Source organism: Amphibalanus amphitrite, unplaced genomic scaffold (assembly GCF_019059575.1).
Source record: "Amphibalanus amphitrite isolate SeventyFive unplaced genomic scaffold, NRLGWU_Aamphi_draft 000915F_arrow, whole genome shotgun sequence".
Classification (NCBI taxonomy): Eukaryota; Metazoa; Arthropoda; class Thecostraca; order Balanomorpha; family Balanidae; genus Amphibalanus; species Amphibalanus amphitrite.
Window position 1 is genome coordinate 189,536 of NW_024882409.1, and position 22,771 is coordinate 212,306.

At 50.5% G+C, this 22,771-nt stretch overlaps 1 protein-coding gene across 1 annotated transcript in view; it reads left to right on the forward strand.

Moving 5' to 3' along the window:
- Positions 1-22,520, forward strand: part of LOC122368017 — a 94,982-nt gene extending 72,462 nt beyond the window's left edge. The window contains exons 59-72 of the mRNA XM_043341606.1: positions 968-1,070; positions 1,713-1,822; positions 3,280-3,435; positions 15,791-15,905; positions 16,353-16,428; positions 16,854-16,968; positions 17,373-17,546; positions 17,996-18,147; positions 18,562-18,748; positions 19,222-19,340; positions 19,723-19,975; positions 20,297-20,475; positions 20,866-21,124; positions 21,561-22,520. Of these exons, the coding sequence (XP_043197541.1) occupies positions 968-1,070; positions 1,713-1,822; positions 3,280-3,435; positions 15,791-15,905; positions 16,353-16,428; positions 16,854-16,968; positions 17,373-17,546; positions 17,996-18,147; positions 18,562-18,748; positions 19,222-19,340; positions 19,723-19,975; positions 20,297-20,475; positions 20,866-21,124; positions 21,561-21,604 (2,042 nt within the window). The 3' untranslated portion in view covers positions 21,605-22,520. The remainder of the gene's footprint in view (positions 1-967; positions 1,071-1,712; positions 1,823-3,279; positions 3,436-15,790; positions 15,906-16,352; positions 16,429-16,853; positions 16,969-17,372; positions 17,547-17,995; positions 18,148-18,561; positions 18,749-19,221; positions 19,341-19,722; positions 19,976-20,296; positions 20,476-20,865; positions 21,125-21,560) is intronic.
- Positions 22,521-22,771: the final 251 nt, after the last annotated feature.

Here is a 22,771-nt window from a genome sequence, read left to right on the forward strand (position 1 = left end):
CCGATAGCGCCCGGTGCTGGTATATGCCAGGGGCGCGCAATGACCTCTCGTGACCTATGGCGGATGGCCGGTAGATGAATATATTTGCAATGAATTAAGGCCTGGCTACACTATGCGTTTTCTGCGTGCGTTTTTTGCGAGTTTGCGTGATTTACGGAATATCGTTCTAGAAAGAAACGATATTACGTTTTTGTTAGGTATATCTTTTTCATATAAACTCTTAATTAACATAAACGTTTTATTAACTTTTATATAAATATTAAAGAAGTTTAATTAATAATAACCTTTTTTCTAGAACGATATTACGCAAAACCCGCAAACACGCAAAAAACGCACGCAGAGAACGCGTAGTGTAGCCAGGCCTTTATGCACCCTCACATTGTGCGCACCAGCAACCAGGGGGAGAAACTCCAGTCTGAACTGGCCCTATTTCCTACTTCTGGGTGGCGGTTGTGAAATAAGGGCCTCGAGAGTGGCCTACGGTAGTGACTAGTGACTCATGCTAGCCGAAGGCCAATTGCGACGCCTGCGCCATCTGTGCATACCATTACGGCATTGCGGGGGTTCTCCTCGGTTCACCGACAGACGGCGGTAGTGAGGCACCTGAAGGCTTGGCTTCGCATTTGCTGTATAATTTAGGGCCTTGGCTATATACATATACCGCCAACGGCAACTACACCTTTTTACGGCCAAATATAGAATGTGCACATTGCACTGACACAATTCACTAATAGTGCAACCGATTTCGACAGTTGGCATTAGACAGACTGTACCGTACTGTCGAAATTGCATGCACTGTTACTTAAATGTGTGCAGTGTGCACTGCCGCCTAAATTGGGCGTAAAAAGGTGTAGAACGTGTTATCATTCACGAACCAGTGAGTGGTTATTTTACTGTGCTGTTTGTATAACACTGTCGCTCTGAAGTTTGTTTTGGCTGTGGACTGACCGATTGTTTTTCTTTGCAGAGGAGATATGCCCGACACCGGAAGATCCGAAGGGTGGATACCAGGAGTGCTCCACGTGGGGACCTAACGGACGCTTCCGCTACTGTCAGATCAGATGCGACCCGTGAGTATGGGCAGCTAATGCGCAGTCCACACGGCTGAATAGATGAGTGTGGCTTGGAGACACGTGAAGCTCAACAGATGAATTAAGGACCGCGTGACACAACGAATAATTATGACACGTCATGATGCGATCAGTCGTACGCGCTTTAACTTGCCTATTGCAGCTGGCCTGTTTTCAATTAATGAGCTGGGATCAATATGTTATATTTAGGGAGTTTTGTTACAGGAAGACTAGCTCCGAGCTCAGGGGTTTCGATTATCTGGTAAAGTGCGTGGCTTTCATCACTCGTTTAGTTTAAATTGAAATGACAGGTGTTACGTCTGACTCAGGTTTTACAGGACACCATCTCAACAATGAGCAATCGGTGACATTTGCAATGAGCTTGCTCTTATGAGTCATGACACTGACTGTGGTTTCCTGACAGTATTAGTGACAGTGTCGATGACTGTTCGGTGGGCGCCGATGACCACTGTAGTCCGGGCGCCCAAAAACCCTAATTCATCATCATCATCATCATCGATGACTGTTCAGCGTGACACCATTGTTTAGTGTTTACGTTTAGCTACAGACCAACACATGCCCAGGGCCCATTTCTGAGTTCCATGATTTACCCTAACACTGTCTGTATATGTCTCTTTACAGAGGACTGCAGTTCAGCCAGCCTATTCCCGACTTCTATGTGTGCGGCCCTGAGGGCTTCTGGCGACCCAATGACCAGCCCAACACGCCTCTCATCTACCCCAGCTGTGCACGTAAGTCGACGGAGACACGGGCGTCATCTATAGCACAGGGTGTGTAACTAGCAAATACGGAGTGCCTCCGCCAGGCGTCGCTACTTCATATATATTCATATATTCATGCGACACAATCACAGTTGCCAAAGAATGGCCTTGGTGATGTTTGCTAAAACGCATGACGATGACGATGACCAGCATCCATCCATCTAACAGTCATACGCAATCACATTCAGGTTGCTCTCTCATTTCTAACGACAATCGCACACGTTCGTTCCATGCACATTTTGACATTTTTACAATCATAGGCACACAGTACACAGAGCATAAGTTATGTAATGTGAAAATAGTCGACATAAAATTGATTTCAAGCATTTGTCGTTCGCAAGGGGACTACTATTGTTAATAAAAACTAATTGTCATTTTCTTCTAAGACATATTTTTGGAAAGCTGCGGCACTTTCTGCTTCTATGAGCCTCGCAGGCAAGTTGTTCCAGTCACGGATAGTTCGAGGAAAATATGAGTTGTGATAGGACAAAAGTCGTGATTGAAGTCGTCTAACCTTTTTGCTGTGATCATTTCTTCCTATGTAATCAGGTTGTATGAGGATGCCACTGACATCTAATCTGCTAAAGCCACTGCATAATTTAAACATCAAGCATAATCTAGCAGCTCGGCGTCGGGCCTCTAGATTTTTCCAGCCAATATCAGACAACATCCTGCTAACACTACTATCCCTCGAATAATCATCTAAAACAAATCTTACAGCACGTCTTTGTATCATTTCTAGTTCATGCTTCGTTCCCTCTGCACTTGGATCCCAGACACAGCTTGAATATTCTAACAGTGGCCTGACTAAGGTCAAATAGACGCTTTCCTTAACAGTCTGCGGGCAGCCTCTAAAATTTCTTTTGACAAATCTCAACATTTGATTTCCTTTACTTGTAACATATTGTATATGTTTTTGCCAATTACATGTACTCGAAAGGTGAACGCCTAAGTACTTATATTCTTTAACTACCTGGACTTCTAAACCATTTAGATAATATTTCGGTGTTTTTGCACATTTTTGTCTGGACATTCGCATTATAGCACACTTTTTAACATTAATAGTCATATTCCAGTTTTTGCACCATCGTGACAATTCATCTAAATCTGTCTGTAAGGTGACGCTGTTACAGTGTATGGCATTTGGAGCGTGTTGACTGGACGTAGTGTGTTCTTTTGGGTGCAACGCCAACTTGCAAATTGCAGGTTCGCTGTGCGGTACTTGGTTATAAAATAACATACTCTGTCACTATTCATCAAGCATGTCATAGTTAAGGCCAGTGGAGTGATTTGCGGGCATCGGTTGGTGATGCCATTTATTTCGTCGGTTGTTTGACAATGCCGTATTCATTCTTCTATTCTATAGCGGCATGCTGTATTTTGTAAATGGTTCAGCAATTTGACGTGTTTCTGTTTGTTTTTTGCAGCTGCCGAGCAGGCACAGCGTGTGGTCAAAATCAAGATGAACTTCCCCTCGTCTGTGTTCTGCAACAACGCCGGAAAGAACGTTCTGGACAAACGCATCCGGGAGGCCCTGCAGAAACTCAACAAGAACTGGAACTTCTGCATCAACACCGTAGAAGGTGGGTCCCGCCATGGAGAATTAGCATCCACGGCTTGGAGATCTTCGATAAGGGTGTATACTGTGTAGACTCAACACACCCTGAAATCCCAAAAAGTTCGAGTCTCGCTAGTATAGCTCCATGGGTCTGCTTACGATCAGCGTAGGTCCAAACTCTAGATTCCGTGCACTCGTCAGTCGTCATCCTTGATAGAAGATTCTCGTAGGAAGGGGATTTTACATACAAGAATGATCAGGAGGGTGTCTAGAACCCCATTGTTCGCCTTAGGAATTATGTATCATTTTGGTATCAGCGGGAGAGGGCCTCTTGGAGTTTTTATCGGGTGAGGTGTAGACAATTTTGGTCTATTATGACCGTTTCAGCTGGTTGTGGAAAGAGAGGATGTGGGGGCGTAGAGATCTGATATACAATGTATATATGATCTCTATGATCCGGCTGGATTGAAAAGTAATGCTGAGTCAATCAAAGACTACTGCTCCTGGGTGGCTGAAGATATACAATGTATCTATGATATCTATGATTAGACTGTGCTGAGAGATATCACACTGTCTCAACCAAGACTATTGCTCCTCGGTGGCTGACCCCATACCTAACGTTGTACGGGAGTGTCGACCAAGCGTATTTGGAAATTCCAATAACAACGAGCGTCGGTGGTGGAAAACCGTCACTTGGGTGTCGGCCGATGCAGGCACGGGTGGTGGTTGAGGCGCCCTCTACCGGCCGCACTGGGGCTCCTGGTACTGCCCTGCGCCAGTGTCTGGGTCGTTCATCGTCAGCATGGAGCAGAGAGATATGGTCAAGAAGGATTGTGATCCTGAAGACAGCGAGGATGAATGCCAGGAGAAGCTAAGAATTCTTGTCCATCTGTGGGTGGTGCGAACGGTATGGAGAGATAGTTGTGATAGCATGGGTCTGATGAAGTCTGTGAACTGTGGTGGGCAATGTGAATCTATCCTGAATTTTAAAATGAACGCACAGTCGCACATTAATTTCCAGTGTGGCTGATGCAGATTTCATTTGTGTAACACCTGGCGTTTAGAATGTATTCTTAGAGTAGTAGCATACTTAGGCAAATATTTTGGCGAGGTTTGATTAAGTGAAGTAGTTATTTTTGACGACCATTCAACGTATTTCAGTCACCGCTGGGAAAATCGGGTCTTCGAGTTTTCGATCACGGGAATGCTACGGAACAGCACTCAATTTTAGGCCACAATCAGTTGTTTCTGACGCGGATTGTGTCCCGTCCGTCAATTATTTTTAGATAACTCCTAAGCCGTTCCAGATATTAGCATTGGGCTTACGTTTCCTTCCATCAACTGATGATAATCAGCTGACAAAATGCTGCTGAAATTGGTAGACATTGACTGGGCATATTCGAATTAACAAAATTACGTTGGAAGTCTTCCTGAAATAAATAAAAAATAATTTGAAGAAGGAATAAACCATATTTTTATACGAGGTTCATACATTCTTTACCATTATTTTCTAGATCAATGGAATGTAAATTAACGCTATAAAATTGCATTCAGGGACGTGATACTGACCCTGGTAATGGTAGGATAATAGGGTGGCATTATGTTCATTCAACCACCGACCGGTGGGCCGCAGTGACTGAGCCCGCCTCTTTGGAATTGGCGTGTCACGATTTGTAACCGTTTAACCAACCGCTCAAACGGTCACCTCATAATAACCAGGGCCCAGTTCATATAGAGCCCCTATGCTGCTAAGGGACACTTATCGGAAAGGGCGACTCGACATACGGGTTCATGTAGCCACCCTTACACACCTGCACCAATGTTTCCAAAAGTGTCCTTTTGAAAAGTGGCACTTTGGAAAAGTGACACTTGCCGACTGGCTTTTCTATATGAACTGGGCCCTGCTCCTATTTAAACTGCCCTACTCGGTATTGGTGGAGTGACCGGCATCCCGGAACAGGAATATATGGTCAATGATTATATGGGTTGGTCCCGATTTATTAGGATGGAATAGACGCCGATGAATTCTAGCGTAAAAGTTACGCTCGCACAAATATCCGCACGGAACTCGTCGACCTATTTTCACGCTGTTTACTGGGACTTCATTCCGTTTATATCTGAAAAACACATATGCAAATCAGCTCGACAAGAAAGGGTAATAGCTACCAACTCAAACTGCTAGTCTGAGGTAATTAATCTCCCCAGCCCTCCCCTCATTCCTCCATTCCTCCCAGCGCGTCTCCGGATCCCTCTACCTGGAGCGGGCCTCTTCGTCTCCGCACTCTCTCCTCGCGTCCAGCGGCGGCGTCGACTGCGCGTGCGAACAGGCCCAGCCCCGGGGTCAGGTCGGCAGACGATATCTGCCGCCAGTCGACAGTCGACCGCCGTCGAGGGATCAGCGGTGCCGGTGCGCGCGCGGCGACTCGGCCATCACACACGTCACCATGGGAAGGAGGACTTGTGTGTCGCTTTGTGCTGTTCTGGCTGTGGTGTGTGTAGTGTTGGTGCCATCGCGGGCGGCACCACCGGCCGTAGAAGCGATTCAGCTCTCAGGTATGTTCATTGGGGTGAACGGACGACGCCGGCCGGTGAATGACTGGGCCGATAGCATGAGGTGTGACAGGAGAGCTCTACCTGTCTTACATGGCTGGAGGGTTCTACCTGACAGGACAGGGTAGGTAGACTCTACCCAACGGGCAGCAAGGGGACAAACAAGGTGGACTGATGCTGACGTGGGCAGCCCCGGCCGCAGTGGGGGGTCCGTCGCGTCCCCATTTTAAAAGTGAAGGATAATAAGCACCTGCAATCGGTGATTCCTCAGGAATGATAATGAGCGGATCGGGGTGGTCAGTCGGGCGTTTGGACGGACGGTGGACGGACGGACGGACGGACGGACGGACGGACGGACGGACGGACGGACGGACGGACGGACGGACGGACGGACGGACGGACGGACGGACGGACGGACGGACGGACGGACGGACGGACGGACGGACGGACGGACGGACGGACGGACGGACGGACGGACGGACGGACGGACGGACGGACGGACGGACGGACGGACGGACGGACGGACGGACGGACGGACGGACGGACGGACGGACGGACGGACGGACGGACGGACGGACGGACGGACGGACGGACGGACGGACGGACGGACGGACGGACGGACGGACGGACGGACGGACGGACGGACGGACGGACGGACGGACGGACGGACGGACGGACGGACGGACGGACGGACGGACGGACGGACGGACGGACGGACGGACGGACGGACGGACGGACGGACGGACGGACGGACGGACGGACGGACGGACGGACGGACGGACGGACGGACGGACGGACGGACGGACGGACGGACGGACGGACGGACGGACGGACGGACGGACGGACGGACGGACGGACGGACGGACGGACGGACGGACGGACGGACGGACGGACGGACGGACGGACGGACGGACGGACGGACGGACGGACGGACGGACGGACGGACGGACGGACGGACGGACGGACGGACGGACGGACGGACGGACGGACGGACGGACGGACGGACGGACGGACGGACGGACGGACGGACGGACGGACGGACGGACGGACGGACGGACGGACGGACGGACGGACGGACGGACGGACGGACGGACGGACGGACGGACGGACGGACGGACGGACGGACGGACGGACGGACGGACGGACGGACGGACGGACGGACGGACGGACGGACGGACGGACGGACGGACGGACGGACGGACGGACGGACGGACGGACGGACGGACGGACGGACGGACGGACGGACGGACGGACGGACGGACGGACGGACGGACGGACGGACGGACGGACGGACGGACGGACGGACGGACGGACGGACGGACGGACGGACGGACGGACGGACGGACGGACGGACGGACGGACGGACGGACGGACGGATGTCCGTCCGGACGGACGTCCATCCGTCGGACGGATGGACGGATGGACGGATGGACGGATGGACGGATGGACGGATGGACGGATGGACGGATGGACGGATGGACGGATGGACGGATGGACGGATGGACGGATGGACGGATGGACGGATGGACGGATGGACGGATGGACGGATGGACGGACGGACGGGCTTCCTGACGAATTGACGGAGGGACTGTCGGACAGACGAGCAGACCCATGGATGGACAAGCATGCATACCTACATATAGACAGACGGACGGACGGACGGACGGACAGATTGAATGACGGATAGACGAGCTAACGGTATGACAGACGGAACTGACAGACTTCCAAACTGACGGACTGATAGCTAGAGACGAGGCGAGGCCAAGCCCTCTGTCACGAGGTGAAGTGGCTTAGCTGATTTGATCTGGCTTAGCTAACGGTAACCGTGTTTACATAGGGTTCCCTTAATCTTCCCCTATTTGTCTCTTAAATGTCCCTTATAAAGGAATCCTCTGTCTCCTTTACCTCGCTTCACTACAAATATGGCGCAACTAAGTCATTCTAGAAGCAGTTTGCAATTGTTACTTACCTTTAGGGCTCTCCCAAATAGCTTCCAGACTAGACACTGAGGTAAAAGTGATAGCACATGAAAGCTCAAAGCAAGAACAATCAGAAAACTATCTAGCATTTAACATACTTTAAACGGCTGAGCTATTATTCAAGTAGGTGTAATCACATCCACCGCAATATCAGAACACCGCACCTGTCGAATTCAGGGACCGCGGATTCCGGGGGGCAGGGTGTGCAATTGCACACCCTGAAAATCCTGAGGGTGTGCAAACACCTATTTTTGCACACCCACAGATCGTTGTGGGGGCCCATGCGGCCCTGGCGCTTGAGTGTCCCAAGCCGATTCTCGAGGGCCCCAGCGCGAGCCTGATGGTCCCGCACCGGTGCCTGAAGGCGTGAACACTGAACAGGTTCTAGTGTTATCTCAGGGGTTATCTCAGAACCCCACCCACGCCATTTTTAGCGCTCCCACCGGCTCTTGAGGGCCCAGGCCAGTGACGGATCCAGGGGGGGGCAAAATGGGCATTTGCCCCCCACCCCAAACGGCATGATTTTAACATTACGCCTATGGACGATGCATGGAAAGAATCGATAAATTTTTATGGTTTGCCCCCCCCCCCAAACCTCTGAGCTGGATCCGCCTCTGGCCCAGGCCGATGCCCGAGGGCCCCAAGTCGATGTCTAAAGGTCCCACGCCGGTGTCTGAGTACCTACATGGCTAGCTCAGGGATCCACGCCAGTTTCTGAGGGCCCTAACCGGCTCTTGAGGGCCCCTGCCCCCTGCCCTCCTTAACACCCTGTTGGGGCCGATGCCTAAGGGTCCCGCATCAGCACCTGAAAGCCCACAGAGTTATCTCAGGGCCCCATACCAGTTTCTGAAGGCCCTCACCAGTCACCGGCTCTTGAGGGCCCCCAGACCGATATCCAAGGACCTCTGGCCAATGCCCGGGGGCGCAGGCCGATGCCCGAGGGCCCCAAGCCGTTACCCGAGGGCCTTACACAGCTATCTCAGGGTATAATGCCACTTTCCAAGGGCCCTAACCGGCTCTTGAGGGCCCCAGGCCGATTCCTGAGATCCCCAGGCTGATGTGAGAGGGCCGACCGACTGAGGCAGCCCCTACGTCAGTTTCTAAGGGCGTCCACGACCGCCGTCTGGTCAAAGCTGCTCTCTGAGGGCCCTAGGCAGGTTTTTAAGTGCACTCAGCTCTTGTTTAGGATCTCACACCAGCCTCTGAGATCGGATGGCTTATGCAATATGCATGCCGCAGAGGAGCCCTTACCGGCTCCTGAGGGCTCCGTGCTGATAGCTGAGGGCCCCATGCCAATACTCGAGAGTCCCATTCAGTAATCTCAGCGCCCTACACCAGTTTGAGGAACGCCGTTCGGCCAAGGCCGACCTCCGAGGAAAAGCCCTTTGCAAGCCTCGGAGTGCCCTCACTTTCTTTTTTAGGATCTCACACCAACCTCTAAAGTCGCAGGGCTAAAGGATGCTTCTGATAACCCTCACTAGCTCGGACCCAAATCGATGCATGATGACCCGACAGAAGTGCCTGAGTAGCCCACACAGTAATCTCAGGGCTCACACCAGTTTCTGAGGGCCTACACGAACGCTTTTTGGCCAAGGTCGATGTCTCGGGGGCCCTATTCAGGCATCGAGGCTACTCGGGCGCCAAGAGACGGTGGGGGACCTCCAGGCGAGCTTGCTTGGTAGTCATAGGCGGCGGAACGGGGAGGGCACCGGGGCACCGTGCCCCCCTTTGATTTGGGCATTTTAACATTAGCCCTATGGGCGTTGCATGGAAAGAATGGGACCAAAAGTCGGCAGTGCCCCCCCCCCCCTTAATTGAAGGTGTTCCGCCGCTACTATTGGTAGTTGGTACCCCATGGAGCCGGCGAACGGTGTCAAAGAGCCCGGTGTGGGGGCCCAAGAAGCGGCATGGGCATCCATATTTTTATGTACAGCCCACCGCTAAAGTAATGTAGGGTTTTACCAATCTCAACGGTTGGCTTTGACTGGCGATTGTTTAATGCGGAGTGATCGAAAAGAAGATGTCAATAGCTTAAGTTGCAGCTGCAAGGGTGACGATACATATAAGCTACATTCAAAATTTCATTGTAGTCTGGTCAATCGTTCCTAAGCTTCAGAAGCAGAACATACCCATGACTGAAACCCCACATTACTTCTGCTGTGGGCTGTACATGAGGTATTCCAGAGGCCGTTATGGGACCTTCAAAGACCGTGTGCGGTGCGCCGGTGACCCTTAGAATTGCCGGCGTTGGGTCTCAGGAGCTGGCGTGCGGCCTTTATGGGGCCGTAGAGCAATGGGGAAGCTAAGGGGGCCGGAGGCCAGACCCCCATAGGTCATAGGGGCCAAATCGATGGGCCCAAACATCCCGCCGGCCGTGTTTTATTGTTGTTTATTTAAGTTTTATTTTTAAACTAATTCATGTAATCCATGATAAAAAGAAGTGTGCCAACATCAACTGTGCAAAAGGGCTCTCTGAGACCCGTAGGGGCTCTTGAAGGTCACTGTAAGCCTTTAGGGGGCCTGCTTGGGAAAATCGGAGATCGATTTGGATCACGTTGCATGCATGCATGTGCATTTACTCTGCTCATGCATCTCCTGACCGTAAGATGCTCGCTCAGTCATCTTACGACCGTCAATTTTGAAGGTTTTCCCGCCCCGCTTCTTTAGAATCGGCTTATTCCGGAGCAGTGGCGGCGCTGACTTTTTGGAAGGGGCCCGGCGTGAGATGGGGGGCCCAATCGCCACATCTTGCACACCCTACGAGAATTTGAATCCGCGGTCCCTGGTCGAATTTCCGCCTTGACTTTCTGCCGTTTATGCGTTAATGCCACTTAAAAATCCTCAGTCGGCGCACGTGCGCTTGTCGAGTCGGGGACCACCAGTCGGACGATTCGGAACTGCCGGCCAATCAGCACGCCGCTTTTGTGATGTGATAGTTTGAGAACCACTGGATATGGTAGCGTAGCAGCTTTTCGAAAGGCGCTACGCTACCAAATCCTCCCCTATTTGTCGCTTAAAGAGGGAATTGAAGGGCAGGATAAAATTACTTCAAAATATGAATTGTTGAATTTCGAGTATTAAATAAGCCCAATTTATATTGTTTACAGCATAAACGATGCTTAGTATGCTTCTAACAACAATAGCGTCCATAGCAACGTTACACGCGAGCGCTATGATGCCTAAAATTCGATCTGAAAATAGGGGAGAAATAGGGGAAGATTAAGGGAACCCTATGTAAACACGACTGGTGTCGCGTATGCAAGTCCAAATATTTCGGCCAATATTGTTTGGCCTTGGTCACTGGACAACTAGAATAACCCTATAGTGAGTGTATCTAGATATTCTTAACTTGGAATCTCCTACATGGTTGATAGCGCGCGGGGATATGATTTTTTTGTCTGTGAATTTAATTTAGAATTTTGGGTATCGCTGCAATGTGAGCTATACTTATAGGGTTATTCTAGTTGTCCAGTGACCAAGGCCAAACAATATTGGCCGAAATATTTGGACTTGCATACGCAATACAATCCCAGTGAATTCCGATAAAGTTTTATATCTACAAACATAAACCTGGGAAAAATATGACTCTAAAACAGCACGACTGGTGTCATCCATCGGCTCTTCTTGGCTTTCGCATGAAATTGAATTAAGGCCATTCAGCTGAGATGCCATGAAACTGTTTTCTGGAGAGAAGGATTCGTGGTTTTGCCAAAGAGGATTTATTATTCCTTGAAATATTTTATATGCCGACACGCTAGCATGTTATGTGATTATTGCTGCACTTAAGTTATTATTCTCTCTATATCGTATGGCTCAAATATTTTGGCTTTCACCAGTAATGGCCAAATCAACATAGCCGACAGCTCATTGGCCTAATATCCTGCAGCACTTTGACTGGTTTCCCACTCCCAGGACCCATTTCGGCGTCGTGTTTCACTTTCCGGCTATCAGACCCATCAAAGTGCAGTTCCCACCTACCCAAATCCACAAATAGGCGAATTCCCAACAGCCAGGAGCTATACGGATGTGCTCATTTCGCATTGGCGATGCTCCAAGCTCCAGCCCTTGTGAGCTGCCGGTTGACGTATATCGGCAGTGGCCGGCGATCTTGGCAAGGTGCCAGCGCCTGGTGGGCGACCCTTGGTGACCTAGCTAAGGCTGGTCCGAAGTAGCGGCTTAGTGGCACACTGGACTTGCACCGAATGAAAGAAGGGCGGGTGTAGTTTTGCGCTGGTTCCTTGTGAGATTGATTGATTAGACAGATAAGCTGTCATTGGAACTAGACGAGCAGCTTGTTGGGTTGGAACTGGATTCTTTGAAACTGGAGGGATTAGAGTTATGATATCCATCTCAAGAGCTCTCTTTCTCCCTGGTCTTATTTCTTACTTCCTTCCATTTCTCTCTCTCTCTCTCTCTCTCTCTCTCTCTCTCTCTCTCTCTCTCTCTCTCTCTCTCTCTCTCTCTCTCTCTCTCTCTCTCTCTCTCTCTCTCTCTCCCTCCCCCTCCCCCTCCCCCTCCCTCCCTCCCTCCCTCCCTCCCTCCCTCCCTCCCTCCCTCCCTCCCTCACCTTCCCTCTCTCTCCCCAAAACACCTGCCAATCCAACTGACCACCTCTCCACGTCACCCCACGTCCCACACCACACTCCACCCCACCCTATTTTGCCTGCGTCGTCACCACCGGTCTCCCAGGAGCCTCCCACCACCACCACCACCGCCGCCACCACCACCGCCGCCGCCGCCGCCGCCGCCGCCGCCGCCGCCGCCGCCGCGGGCACGCCGGTGGAAGTGGGTCGTCGACCTCCTCGGCTCGGCTCGGCGGTGCTGGAATGCACCCGTCTGACGTCACAGCCGGCCTCCTCGTCGGCTCGTGGCCACATGTGGGGATGGTCGGTTCCGCTAGACTGACGACGATCGGCGAATTTGATGGATTGAGACGTCGAAGCTAGGTGGCTTATTTTGGATATTATTCGACATAAAGTTTTCGTTTTGAAGTGTGTAGAGCTATGTGCTACGATATTCAGTTCACGGCTAAGTATATTAGTTTGCAGGCGTTTAGCACCGCTATACTGACCTATTTTGGTGCAGACTGCGCCGGTTCGGCCGAAGTTCTCTGATGTTATCAACTGGTGTTCCTAGAGGTCGGAACACCGGTATCTATTGAGAAGCTAGCCTACAGGGCGAACGGTGACTCTTAGATAGTGCTGACTACCCGGCTGGGTAAGCAATGTGGGTCACATGAGTCAAGGGAGAGCTATGAGTGGAAATTAGACGCGAATCATCGACTCATGTTGATGTGACGAAGAAATCCGGTGGTAGAGCCTAGCTCTCCATCGCAGTCTCGTGGTGCTAGCGACTTATGTATCGTTAGAGTCTCCATGATGGGTGCTTTCAATCTCTTGTCTTCGGGACTGTGGTGCTAGCGACCTATGTTTCGTTGCAGTCTCTCGGTGCTAGGCACTTGCCCTTCGTTGAAGTCTCCTGAGTGCTGGCAGCTCCAATACTTTTCCATGCGTTGTAATTTGCTGCTAGATGGCTTGAGAGGGTCGCCGTGGTGTTAGTAGCCCACTCACAGTTGCAGTCCCCTCGTTGGCAACTGCTTTTGATGCAAGCAAATTGACAAACGTCCATACAAACGACTAAACGTTGCCGCTCGGATTTTCGGCTTTTGGTGCTAGTGACTTATCCACGGCTGCAGTATCTTGGTGTTAGCTTGTCATGCTCCGCTGCAGTCTCCCGGTGTTATCTTTACATCCGATGTCGCAGTCTCTTCTTGGCTACTGTAGTGTCCACGGGCCGTATCGTGCCGGCTTGACCCCGGTTCTTGGTCGCTCCCTTCTTCACTAGCTGACCACTACAGTAGAGAGAGAGAAAGAGAAAGAGAGAGGGGAAAGAGATTAGAGAAGAGTCTGGAATAGAGAGAGAGAGGGAGAGAGAGAGAGAGAGAGAGAGAGAGAGAGAGAGAGAGAGAGAGAGAGAGAGAGAGAGAGAGAGAGAGAGAGAGAGGGTCAGGAATGGCGAGCGAGTACGTGTGTCGGCAAAGGGTAGAGTAGGTATGGGAGTGGAGGGAAAGAGCGGGAGGGGAGCGCCGGCCGCCCCATGTCCGACCTGTTTGTCTCGGAGTACCGACGCGCTGGAACGCGGGGCGATGGGACGGTAAGTGGCGATTTAATCACGGTGGGACGGAGCCCGAGCCCACGGGACGGCGCGCCGGTGGACGGTCGGACCGCCCGGAGTCTGTACCGTGTCCCGGATGGCTGATGGAGGGCGATGGAGTACCAGAGCAGGTCCTGTTCCAAATCAGATGCACGACTTATACGATGGAGAGAGCCATAGACACACCAAAACACTCAGTGACTTAAAGTAAAGGGACATGTTCTCTAATGTCAGAACTGATTTTCTGGAATTTTCGAGTGTGGCGATTGACACAGCTTTTCCGATCCCATATTCGTTCTAAATCCACTCTGATCACAAATCAGCGTCTACCGAACCGCTGCCTTTTACGTCGCCCTCTGATTCCATTCAGCGGCCGCGGCTGTTAGCGGCGGTGGCGGGGTCGTTGACTGGGCCCGGCTCCCAGCGGCCCCTGGGGGCAGGTGGACCGCGTGAGACGCGCACCTCAGTCGACGCCAGCTGTCGGACGGTGTGCTCAGAGGGCTGGCCAATGACCGCCAGTTGTGCCTGGTACCGGGGGTATATATGGGGAGGGGGATGGTGTGGGATTGTGGGTATATGGGGTGGACTGACCGCCAGTTGTGACTGGTACTATATAATACTGAACGAGGCCGGTGTAAATAAATTTTCAAGACCGAGGTCCTTACTGGATTTTTGAACGAGGCCGAAGGCCGAGTTCAAAAATCAGTAAGGACTGAGGTCTTGAAAATCTATCACCGGCCGAGTTTGGTATGTATTTTACTGTATGCCAACGATAAATTAATTTTCTGGACCGAAGCTCTTAGCCGACTTAGGAACGAGACCATCCCAAAATGTTGGCTTAAGTGCATTCTGGTAATGCATTTTTGACCGTGGTCAATTTGCTTACACCAGTTATTACCACACCCCTCTGGTTAATGTATTTGAATAGGCCAGGCATACAGTAACGGGGGTATATGGGGTAGCCAATGACCGGTCGTTGTGACTGGTACCGGGGGTATATGGGGTGGTGTGGGTATATGGGGTGGACTGACCGCCAGTTGTGCCTGGTATCGGGGGTATATGAGGTGGACTGACCGCCCTTTGTGCCTGGTACCGGGGGTATATGGGGACGGTGTGGGATTGTCGGTATATGGGGTGTACTGACCGCCAGTTGTGACTGGTACCGGGGTATGTGGGAGGGATTTTTGGGATGGTTCCGGGGGTATATGGGATGGTATAACTGGTTACGTAATGTATAATGTATGTCTATGGCACAACGAACCTGGTTGTTGATATAGCTATCGGTGCCGCGTCAAAGTTGGCACCGATAACTCACTGAATCCGTAATGTGGGCACACTGGGACCAGTTATTTGCCACAATGAAATAACTGTGAACGACTGTTATAAAAGGTTCGTGAAATGAGCAGACGAGCATTCGACAGATCAGTTTTTTTTCGTAAAAAATACATAACATCGATGACTTACATTGATATAACATGGCTATAATTCAATTTCCCATTTAATACTACGTTATAGCAATAAAACGCCATTGTATAATCGGAAGGTAATACATGTTGTAATGTGTCACTGCGAGGTCAAGTGTGTCATTGTCAGTGTCACGAGAAGGTGTGTCAACTGCCAGTGCCGTGAGGTGTACTAGCGTCAACTGTCAGTATTGTAAGGAGGTGTTCAGCTCGTGACACTTTTGTTCTTCCCCAGGTGACGAGTGTGATGGTCTGAACGTGAACGTCAACTGCGGCCAGCGCGCCCGCTCCAAGCGGCAAACGGAGAACGACGGCCTCTACGAGGTGGAAATCAGCTTCCCGGCTCAGAAGTGAGTACAAAACAGCAGCTCATGGTCTCGTAATTAGTTACGCTCAATGATTGATTGAGTGTGGAATGGCTTATTGAACATCTGGTACCGGGGACATTGCGTCGACGGGCTTTTGAATGAGGAAGACAGTTTGCGTCATCAGCTCATTTGAGAACATGTTGAAATCTATTATGGTGGTGCAGACTCTATTGCATATTTTGAAGTAATCCTGCATTACTATATCGGGTTGCGATGTTCCGTTTTTTTTTTTAAGAAGATGTGAAACTGTAACCATGAATGAATGGATGAATATCCATTATCTAGGCATAAGCGGACTTGCTTATCATCGTTTTTATTTTACTAGGGATAAATAAATGTTGTACATGTTTCCGCGATTCACACCAGCTGAAAGTTTTGCCGTAACTATTCCCGAGTTTTCAATTGACCAATGTCGTCCGTTCGTTACAGCGGACCGGTCACAAACGCCGACACCAACCAGGCAGCTGATGTTCAGGCGCTCATAGAGAGGATCATTCTGGAAAATGTGAGTTTGATTACATCTAGGGCCGTGAAGAATGTTCTGGGGCTAGTGTCTTGTGATAATGTAATGCTGTAAAACGGTTTGCTTCATACCCTCTTCCATGCTGGTTTCGTTTTTATTCAGTGAGTCTAGCGTACAAATGCTTCTATGCATTCTACAAATAATTATTTGTACGTTTCTTTGCATATGTATTTCATAGCGAGCAGCTCGACGTGAAGACGGTTATTTGTTTCATATAGCGTACCTACATTTGTTTGTACTAGTCTCAATACTTATTGGTTTGATGTTGTTCTTTGATTTGCAGTCCCATCTGCCTTGTGTTACCGGCTCCATTACCTGTGCATCATTCAAAGGTTGTTTCCCTTCTGCCCCGTATAACCGCTGTTTGTTTCGAGGTGAGTTTTGACATGACTTTGCGCTCATTTTAGGGCGAATTTGACGTTCAGTCTCAGCTGCCTAACGTGGTCCCTGACCCGGCCTCTCTGGAACTGGGCTCAGAGTACTACTGTGAACCCGGAAAGGTAGTCTTCGGTGACCAGTGTGGTAAGTGTAACGGCGGGTCAGCGTAAATTGGGTAACTAGTGGGGAAAGGAATAACTCATGCTGGGTAAATGAGAAGGTAATAATCAAACGATATGCTGGGAAGGGTTTACTAGTGTTATAAGGAGCGGCGATACCATTGAAGGGATCATCGATGTGTGACCGAGTCTAAGATTATGCACAGGAAAGAACAGCCTGTTTAAAACTAATGGATCAATGTGTGAATATGATTCTTGCATGTCTGAAGTTTCTGCAGCGCTCCGTGAAGCTTTGAGAGCTGACAAATTTATAGTCATTATAGCTCAGCTGAATTTAACAATGCCTCACTGCGCCATGCAGTGACACTCTACCAATTCTAAGACAGACTGATCTGACCTTATCTGACCTGACCTGACGTCATTTCACAGTATCCTGCGCGGCGGGTACGTTCTACGAGCGCTCCACGGGCACCTGTGTGAAGTGTGCACTGGGTACCTATCAGGATCAGCTGGGGCAGTCGTCGTGTATCCCCTGCCCGGCCATCGCCGGCCGACCGGGGGTTACAGCCATCCGCGGCGCGCAGAGCGTCGGCGAGTGCAAAGGTGAGTAACAAGGAGAGATGGAGGAACGCGAAGAGAATGGCTGTTTCAGTGTGATTGAAGCACTTTTTTAGTTTTCTGCGTCATAGTTGTGTTTGTCGTTGAATGGCGGGAGAATTAATTGCCTGGACCTCTTGATATCAATTACCTCGGCATGAACTGCGTGCAGGCTGATTGAAGTGAAGACCTTCATTTTGTTTGAGGCTCTTTTGACTTATTTTCACTAATTCCCTCATCTAACGGTTTGTTATCTTGCAACTTTATCAGTTGTCACTTGCTTCTGCAGACTCCCTCTGCTCTCAAACTCTATCTGTGTGCCCAGCTCCCCAAGTATACTGTGCTCTTTTTAGCTGTAACCCACCCGTCTCCTGCATTCTCTCTAACCCTGCCTTTCCTGTCCCCAGAGCGTTACTGTATTTTCCATCTCTAACCTCCCCCCTCCCCCTCCCCAGAGCGCTGCTCCGCCGGCCGCTACTACGACAACGAACTGCTGCGCTGTCACGCCTGCGGCTTCGGCAACTACCAGCCTGAGGAGGGACAGTTCTCGTGCTCCCCGTGCGGGCCCGGCCTGACCACGCGCACCTCGGAGAGTGTCACCGGAGAGGTGAGACGGGACATTACCGTAGGGAAAAGTCGCGGAGTTTACCATTTCATTTTTCTAAGGCTATGTAATTTATTAATTAATTAAGGCCCGTAATTTCTTTCTTCAGTGTTAGTTTCTACAATGGAAAAGACCGTGTTAGTTGTTAATTTCTGTCGGTTAGTCGAGTTTATACAGCTGTATTTGTGAAGGACGACTCAATTTTGACCGACTTTGACCGGTGTTGTTCACTTTTAACATTTTAACGCTTTAGCACTGGTTTTGCCAACCCATAGAAAGGATATTTGAGCTCGCGTCTGCTATATAGAGAATGCTTAACTTCTGCCAAGGACAGGGCGAACTCTTTTCCTGCTCCTCACATGTGTTGTAATTTACATGGATCGAGTGTGTAACTCACCCCGTCCCCACTCCCCACAGGAGTGTAAGCCCGAGTGTGACGACGGTGAGCAGCTCTCTCTGGACAACTCGTGCCAGCCGTGTGCACGTGGCACGTACCGCACACGTGGCGAGCAGCCAGCCTGTGTGGCCTGTCCCGAGGGAACCACCACACTGGACCTGGGCTCGAGCACGGTGGAACAGTGTTCACTGCCCATCTGCCGCGAGGGTAAGGATAACACGGGGTTAGGGTTAGCGTATGGGAGGATAACCACAGGACAAAGGAAAACATAAGGTGTTTAGGGGGAGTGGGTTGGGACTTGGGATACTACAGAGGAAGTAGCGTACTATTTGGGATTTCGTTGCGGAAATCAAATATTTTGTGGCAGTTTATGTGGACATAAATGTCGGTGTTTGTGTGACATGCATTTTAGAATGTGAACGCTGCGTTTGCATCGATGTTTTGTATGCACTAAAGAGCATGTATTGCCGTTTTCATTACACGAGATGCTTAAGCTTCGGCAAGATACCATGTTTTACGTGAGAGCATTGCACCGTTATCCGCATAGATGCATAGACGCATAGTCTGTACTTTGCTCAATTTCGCTAAGAATGGTAAGGTATGTTTGTGCTGGTATGATAGTTACACTGTTGTATCATGTGCTCTAAGTCGCTCACTCGCTCGTTTCCCGTGTTCCACAGGCACCTTCCTGAACACGACGGACGGCAACCGATGTATGGAGTGTCCTCTGGGCACGTACCAGCCCAAGTCGCAGCAGACGGCGTGCATTGAGTGCCGGCCCGATACCACCACAGAGCAGGTCAGTCACAGTCACAGTCAACAGTCAGTTAGTGATACTGTCACTCATCAATCACTGAAGTCCCAGTCAGACAGTCTCAGTCAGTTACTGAAGTCACAGTCATAGTCTGGCGTCGTTGCAACATTAGTAGACATTGTTGCTGGAAATACCTGCGCTACAATGCTGTAATGTTATGACTCATTTTAAAGTCACGTTCTTGGGGTTCTAAAGAGCACAGTGCAATGCCATAAAAGATCAAAAGATTTAAGTATTTGTTTCTAATTAGCTCAAATACTTAATTTCTAAGTATTTGTTTCTAATTAGCTCATCCGTTATCCCCCACCAGTCTCCGTTTCCGCTAAATAATGTGGCCTATCTAACCACTGTTCCCCCTCGCCCTCAGGTTGGTGCCACCAGCGCTGAACAGTGCGTAAACCCGTGCGACGGAGCCGGAGACCAGAAAAAGTGTGACGCCAACGCCATCTGTCTCATCAACACCGAAACAAACGCCTTCAAGTGCGAGTGCAAACTGGGCTTCGAGGGCAATGGCTTCAACTGTACTGATCGCTGTGAAGGCTTCTGTGACAATTCTGGAGTCTGCGCGAAGGACGAGCGAACGGGAATGCCCAAGTGTAGCTGCGTTGGCTCCTTCACTGGTGAGTAGACTCCTCTTAAAGATCAGTATTTAGATTCAGGTGCATGTAGATGTGGATTACGAGCAGAAAATATGGACTGGAAAAAATATCTTGGCTCGCTTTGTATTGTGATAGAGCAAAACCATTTAGGTCAATACAGAGCTCGTGCCTTGTTCCGTTTTTATCGGGTGTTTACAAAAGCTGAGTTATTACCAAAAGACTTAAGGGATACCTGATCAGGCTGAGGAGATCTAGTTCAACAGGACAGCGGGCGTGGCTTGCAACTGCTTCATTTCTTACCTTCTAACCGCTCTAACCAACCCCCCCCCCCCCTGTCCGCAGGTGAGCGGTGTGTCGAGAAGTCCAAGTTCGCCTACATCACCGCTGGAGTTGCCGGTGTCGTGGTTCTCGCCATCGTCTGCGTGCTATTCGTCTGGATGATCTGCGTCCGAGCCAACAAGAAGAAGCAGCAGGAACCAGTACAGAAGGCCATGACGATCCCGCCGGATGCTGCGTCGCAGGTGAGCGGTGGCAGAGACATCTAGTGGTGTGTGGTGGAAGTTTTAGTTTAGGGTGGTGATGGTAACTCTAGGGAGGGCGCTGGGTATTGATTTGCGATGACAGTGTCCGGGAGTCGTTTCCTATTTCTTCATCGCCCCCACGCATTCAAACTTTTAGTGCGGATTTTAGTCAGGGCTTATGAATAAATGCAGTGTATTGTCGTATTCAGTAAATCACATCACACCCTATAATAGCGGTCATCAATGAACTTATCCAAGTCCCCTGGTCCCAGCACTACAACGTGTAAACACGCTCATTGCGAGCCAAACATTGTATGTATGCTTCTATCCACTTAGAGTTATCAACATCAACCACCTTCACCCCTGACGTTTACCTATTCTCGCTGACAGGTGAACTTCTACTACGGCGCGCCTACTCCGTACGCTGAGAGCATCGCTCCTTCCCACCATTCAACCTACGCACACTACTACGACGAGGAGGATGACGCCTGGGAGATGCCCAACTTCTACAACGAGACCTACATGAGGGACGGGCTCCACCCGGGTAAAGCCAACAGCCTGGCGAGGTCGAACGCCAGTATCTACGGAGCGGCGCGTCAGGACGAGCTGTACGATCGGCTGCGCAAACACGCCTACACCGGCAAAAAGGGTTAGTTGAGAGCGGGGACAGGGGGGGGGGTGTTTTATGTGTTGGTCAGGTGCCCAGTAGTGTTACCGGGCGTTGTTGGTGTTTGGGCCTGGTTAAGTCTCACATCGCCTTTCCAGGGCAAGTCTGATGTAAATTTCAGCTGGTTTCATTCCAGTTATGATGCGATTCCGAATAAAATATAGTTCATCAGTGAGGTTATTTTAATTTTCTACTTTACATCTTTCTTGAAATGTCACGATCTGTCAAAGGGCATCCTGCACCATGTTTAATGACTACATAGAACTGTAAAATCTCAAACACCAGACAGGTACGAATAACCTAAAAGTGCTTGTGGAAGTGGCAAACGCCTCAAATACACGCTTAACCCAGCAATGCTAGGCATGCAAGCTGAACCCTTAGATACCACAAAACTAACCAAACTTCCTCCTTTCCGCAGACAAGAACGACACGACAGACGATAGCGACGACCAGGCCCGCTAGTGGTTCCGTGCCAGGGGAGAAGGCAGCCCGTCCAACCAGCCTGCGAGTCTGGGAGGCCGAGCGGCCCCCCGGACTCCGGAGCGGGGCATTTACCGGACGTTGCAGCCGAGCCCTGGGGTTACGGGCGGCTGGTAGCGTCGGCTCAACACGCGACTGCCGCGAGAGAGCCCACTTTTCTGGGCGGGTGGGCGATGCCGGCGTCACGAGGATCGTAACGTGTCGTAACGGTCGTAACGTTACGAGGAGGTCGTAACGTGACGTGGAGACGATCGTAATGTGTCGTAACGATCGTAACGCACCGTCGTAACGATCGCAACGTGTCGCAAGGATCGTAACGTAACGTCGTAACGATCGTAACGTTACGAGACGCTCGCCAAGAGACCCGGTGCGGTCGGTCGCAGAGGCCAGCCGCCGGATCCGTCCAGTGCTCAGTTTTCATGTACCATTTTACCTAAGTTATTGTATGCACGAGTGGGAAGTACCGTGTGTTGGGATATCATTGGAGGGGAGGGATGGGATGATGGGAGGGGTGGGGTCGCTTGGGTGTCGAACTGCAAAAGGACTGCTTTTGTGGTGTGTTTTATAAGTGAGGCGTCGGTGTGAATGAGATTCAGAATGTTTGTAAATGTGTTAAGTGTCAGATTTTGCGTTTGAAGGATGACCTGTCGTGCTGTCATGTATTCCAGTTCTGTCAAACTATGTCAGATGTCATGACAATATCGCGATGCATCATGAGATCTGTCAAACTATATCGGATGTCGACAATTCTAGCACAATGAAAGATCTGTCTCATGTCGGATCGCTGCCGTGCTGTTTTGTATGATAGATCTGCTATAATATGTGAAATATCCGTCCAGACTTACTAGCATGAATCGAGTTGACACTGGATATTCTGAATAAATGGACGACGCCAAAACGAGGATTTAATTCAGAGGAAGGTTGTGATTAGCGGTAACCTGACAAAAAATCGTAAAGCAGAGGAATGTAAGGCAGAAGATCGCAGAAAGTTGATTTGTTTGTTTGTTTGTTTTGTTGGGTTAGGCCCTTTCGGTCTGACAAGACCATTGCAGAGCCGGAAGGATGATAGGAATTAGGGGGAGACATTGGTCTGGGCAGGCACCCTAGTGAGTCGCCGGGGCTGAGCCCGTCCAGAGGACAAGCCACCCA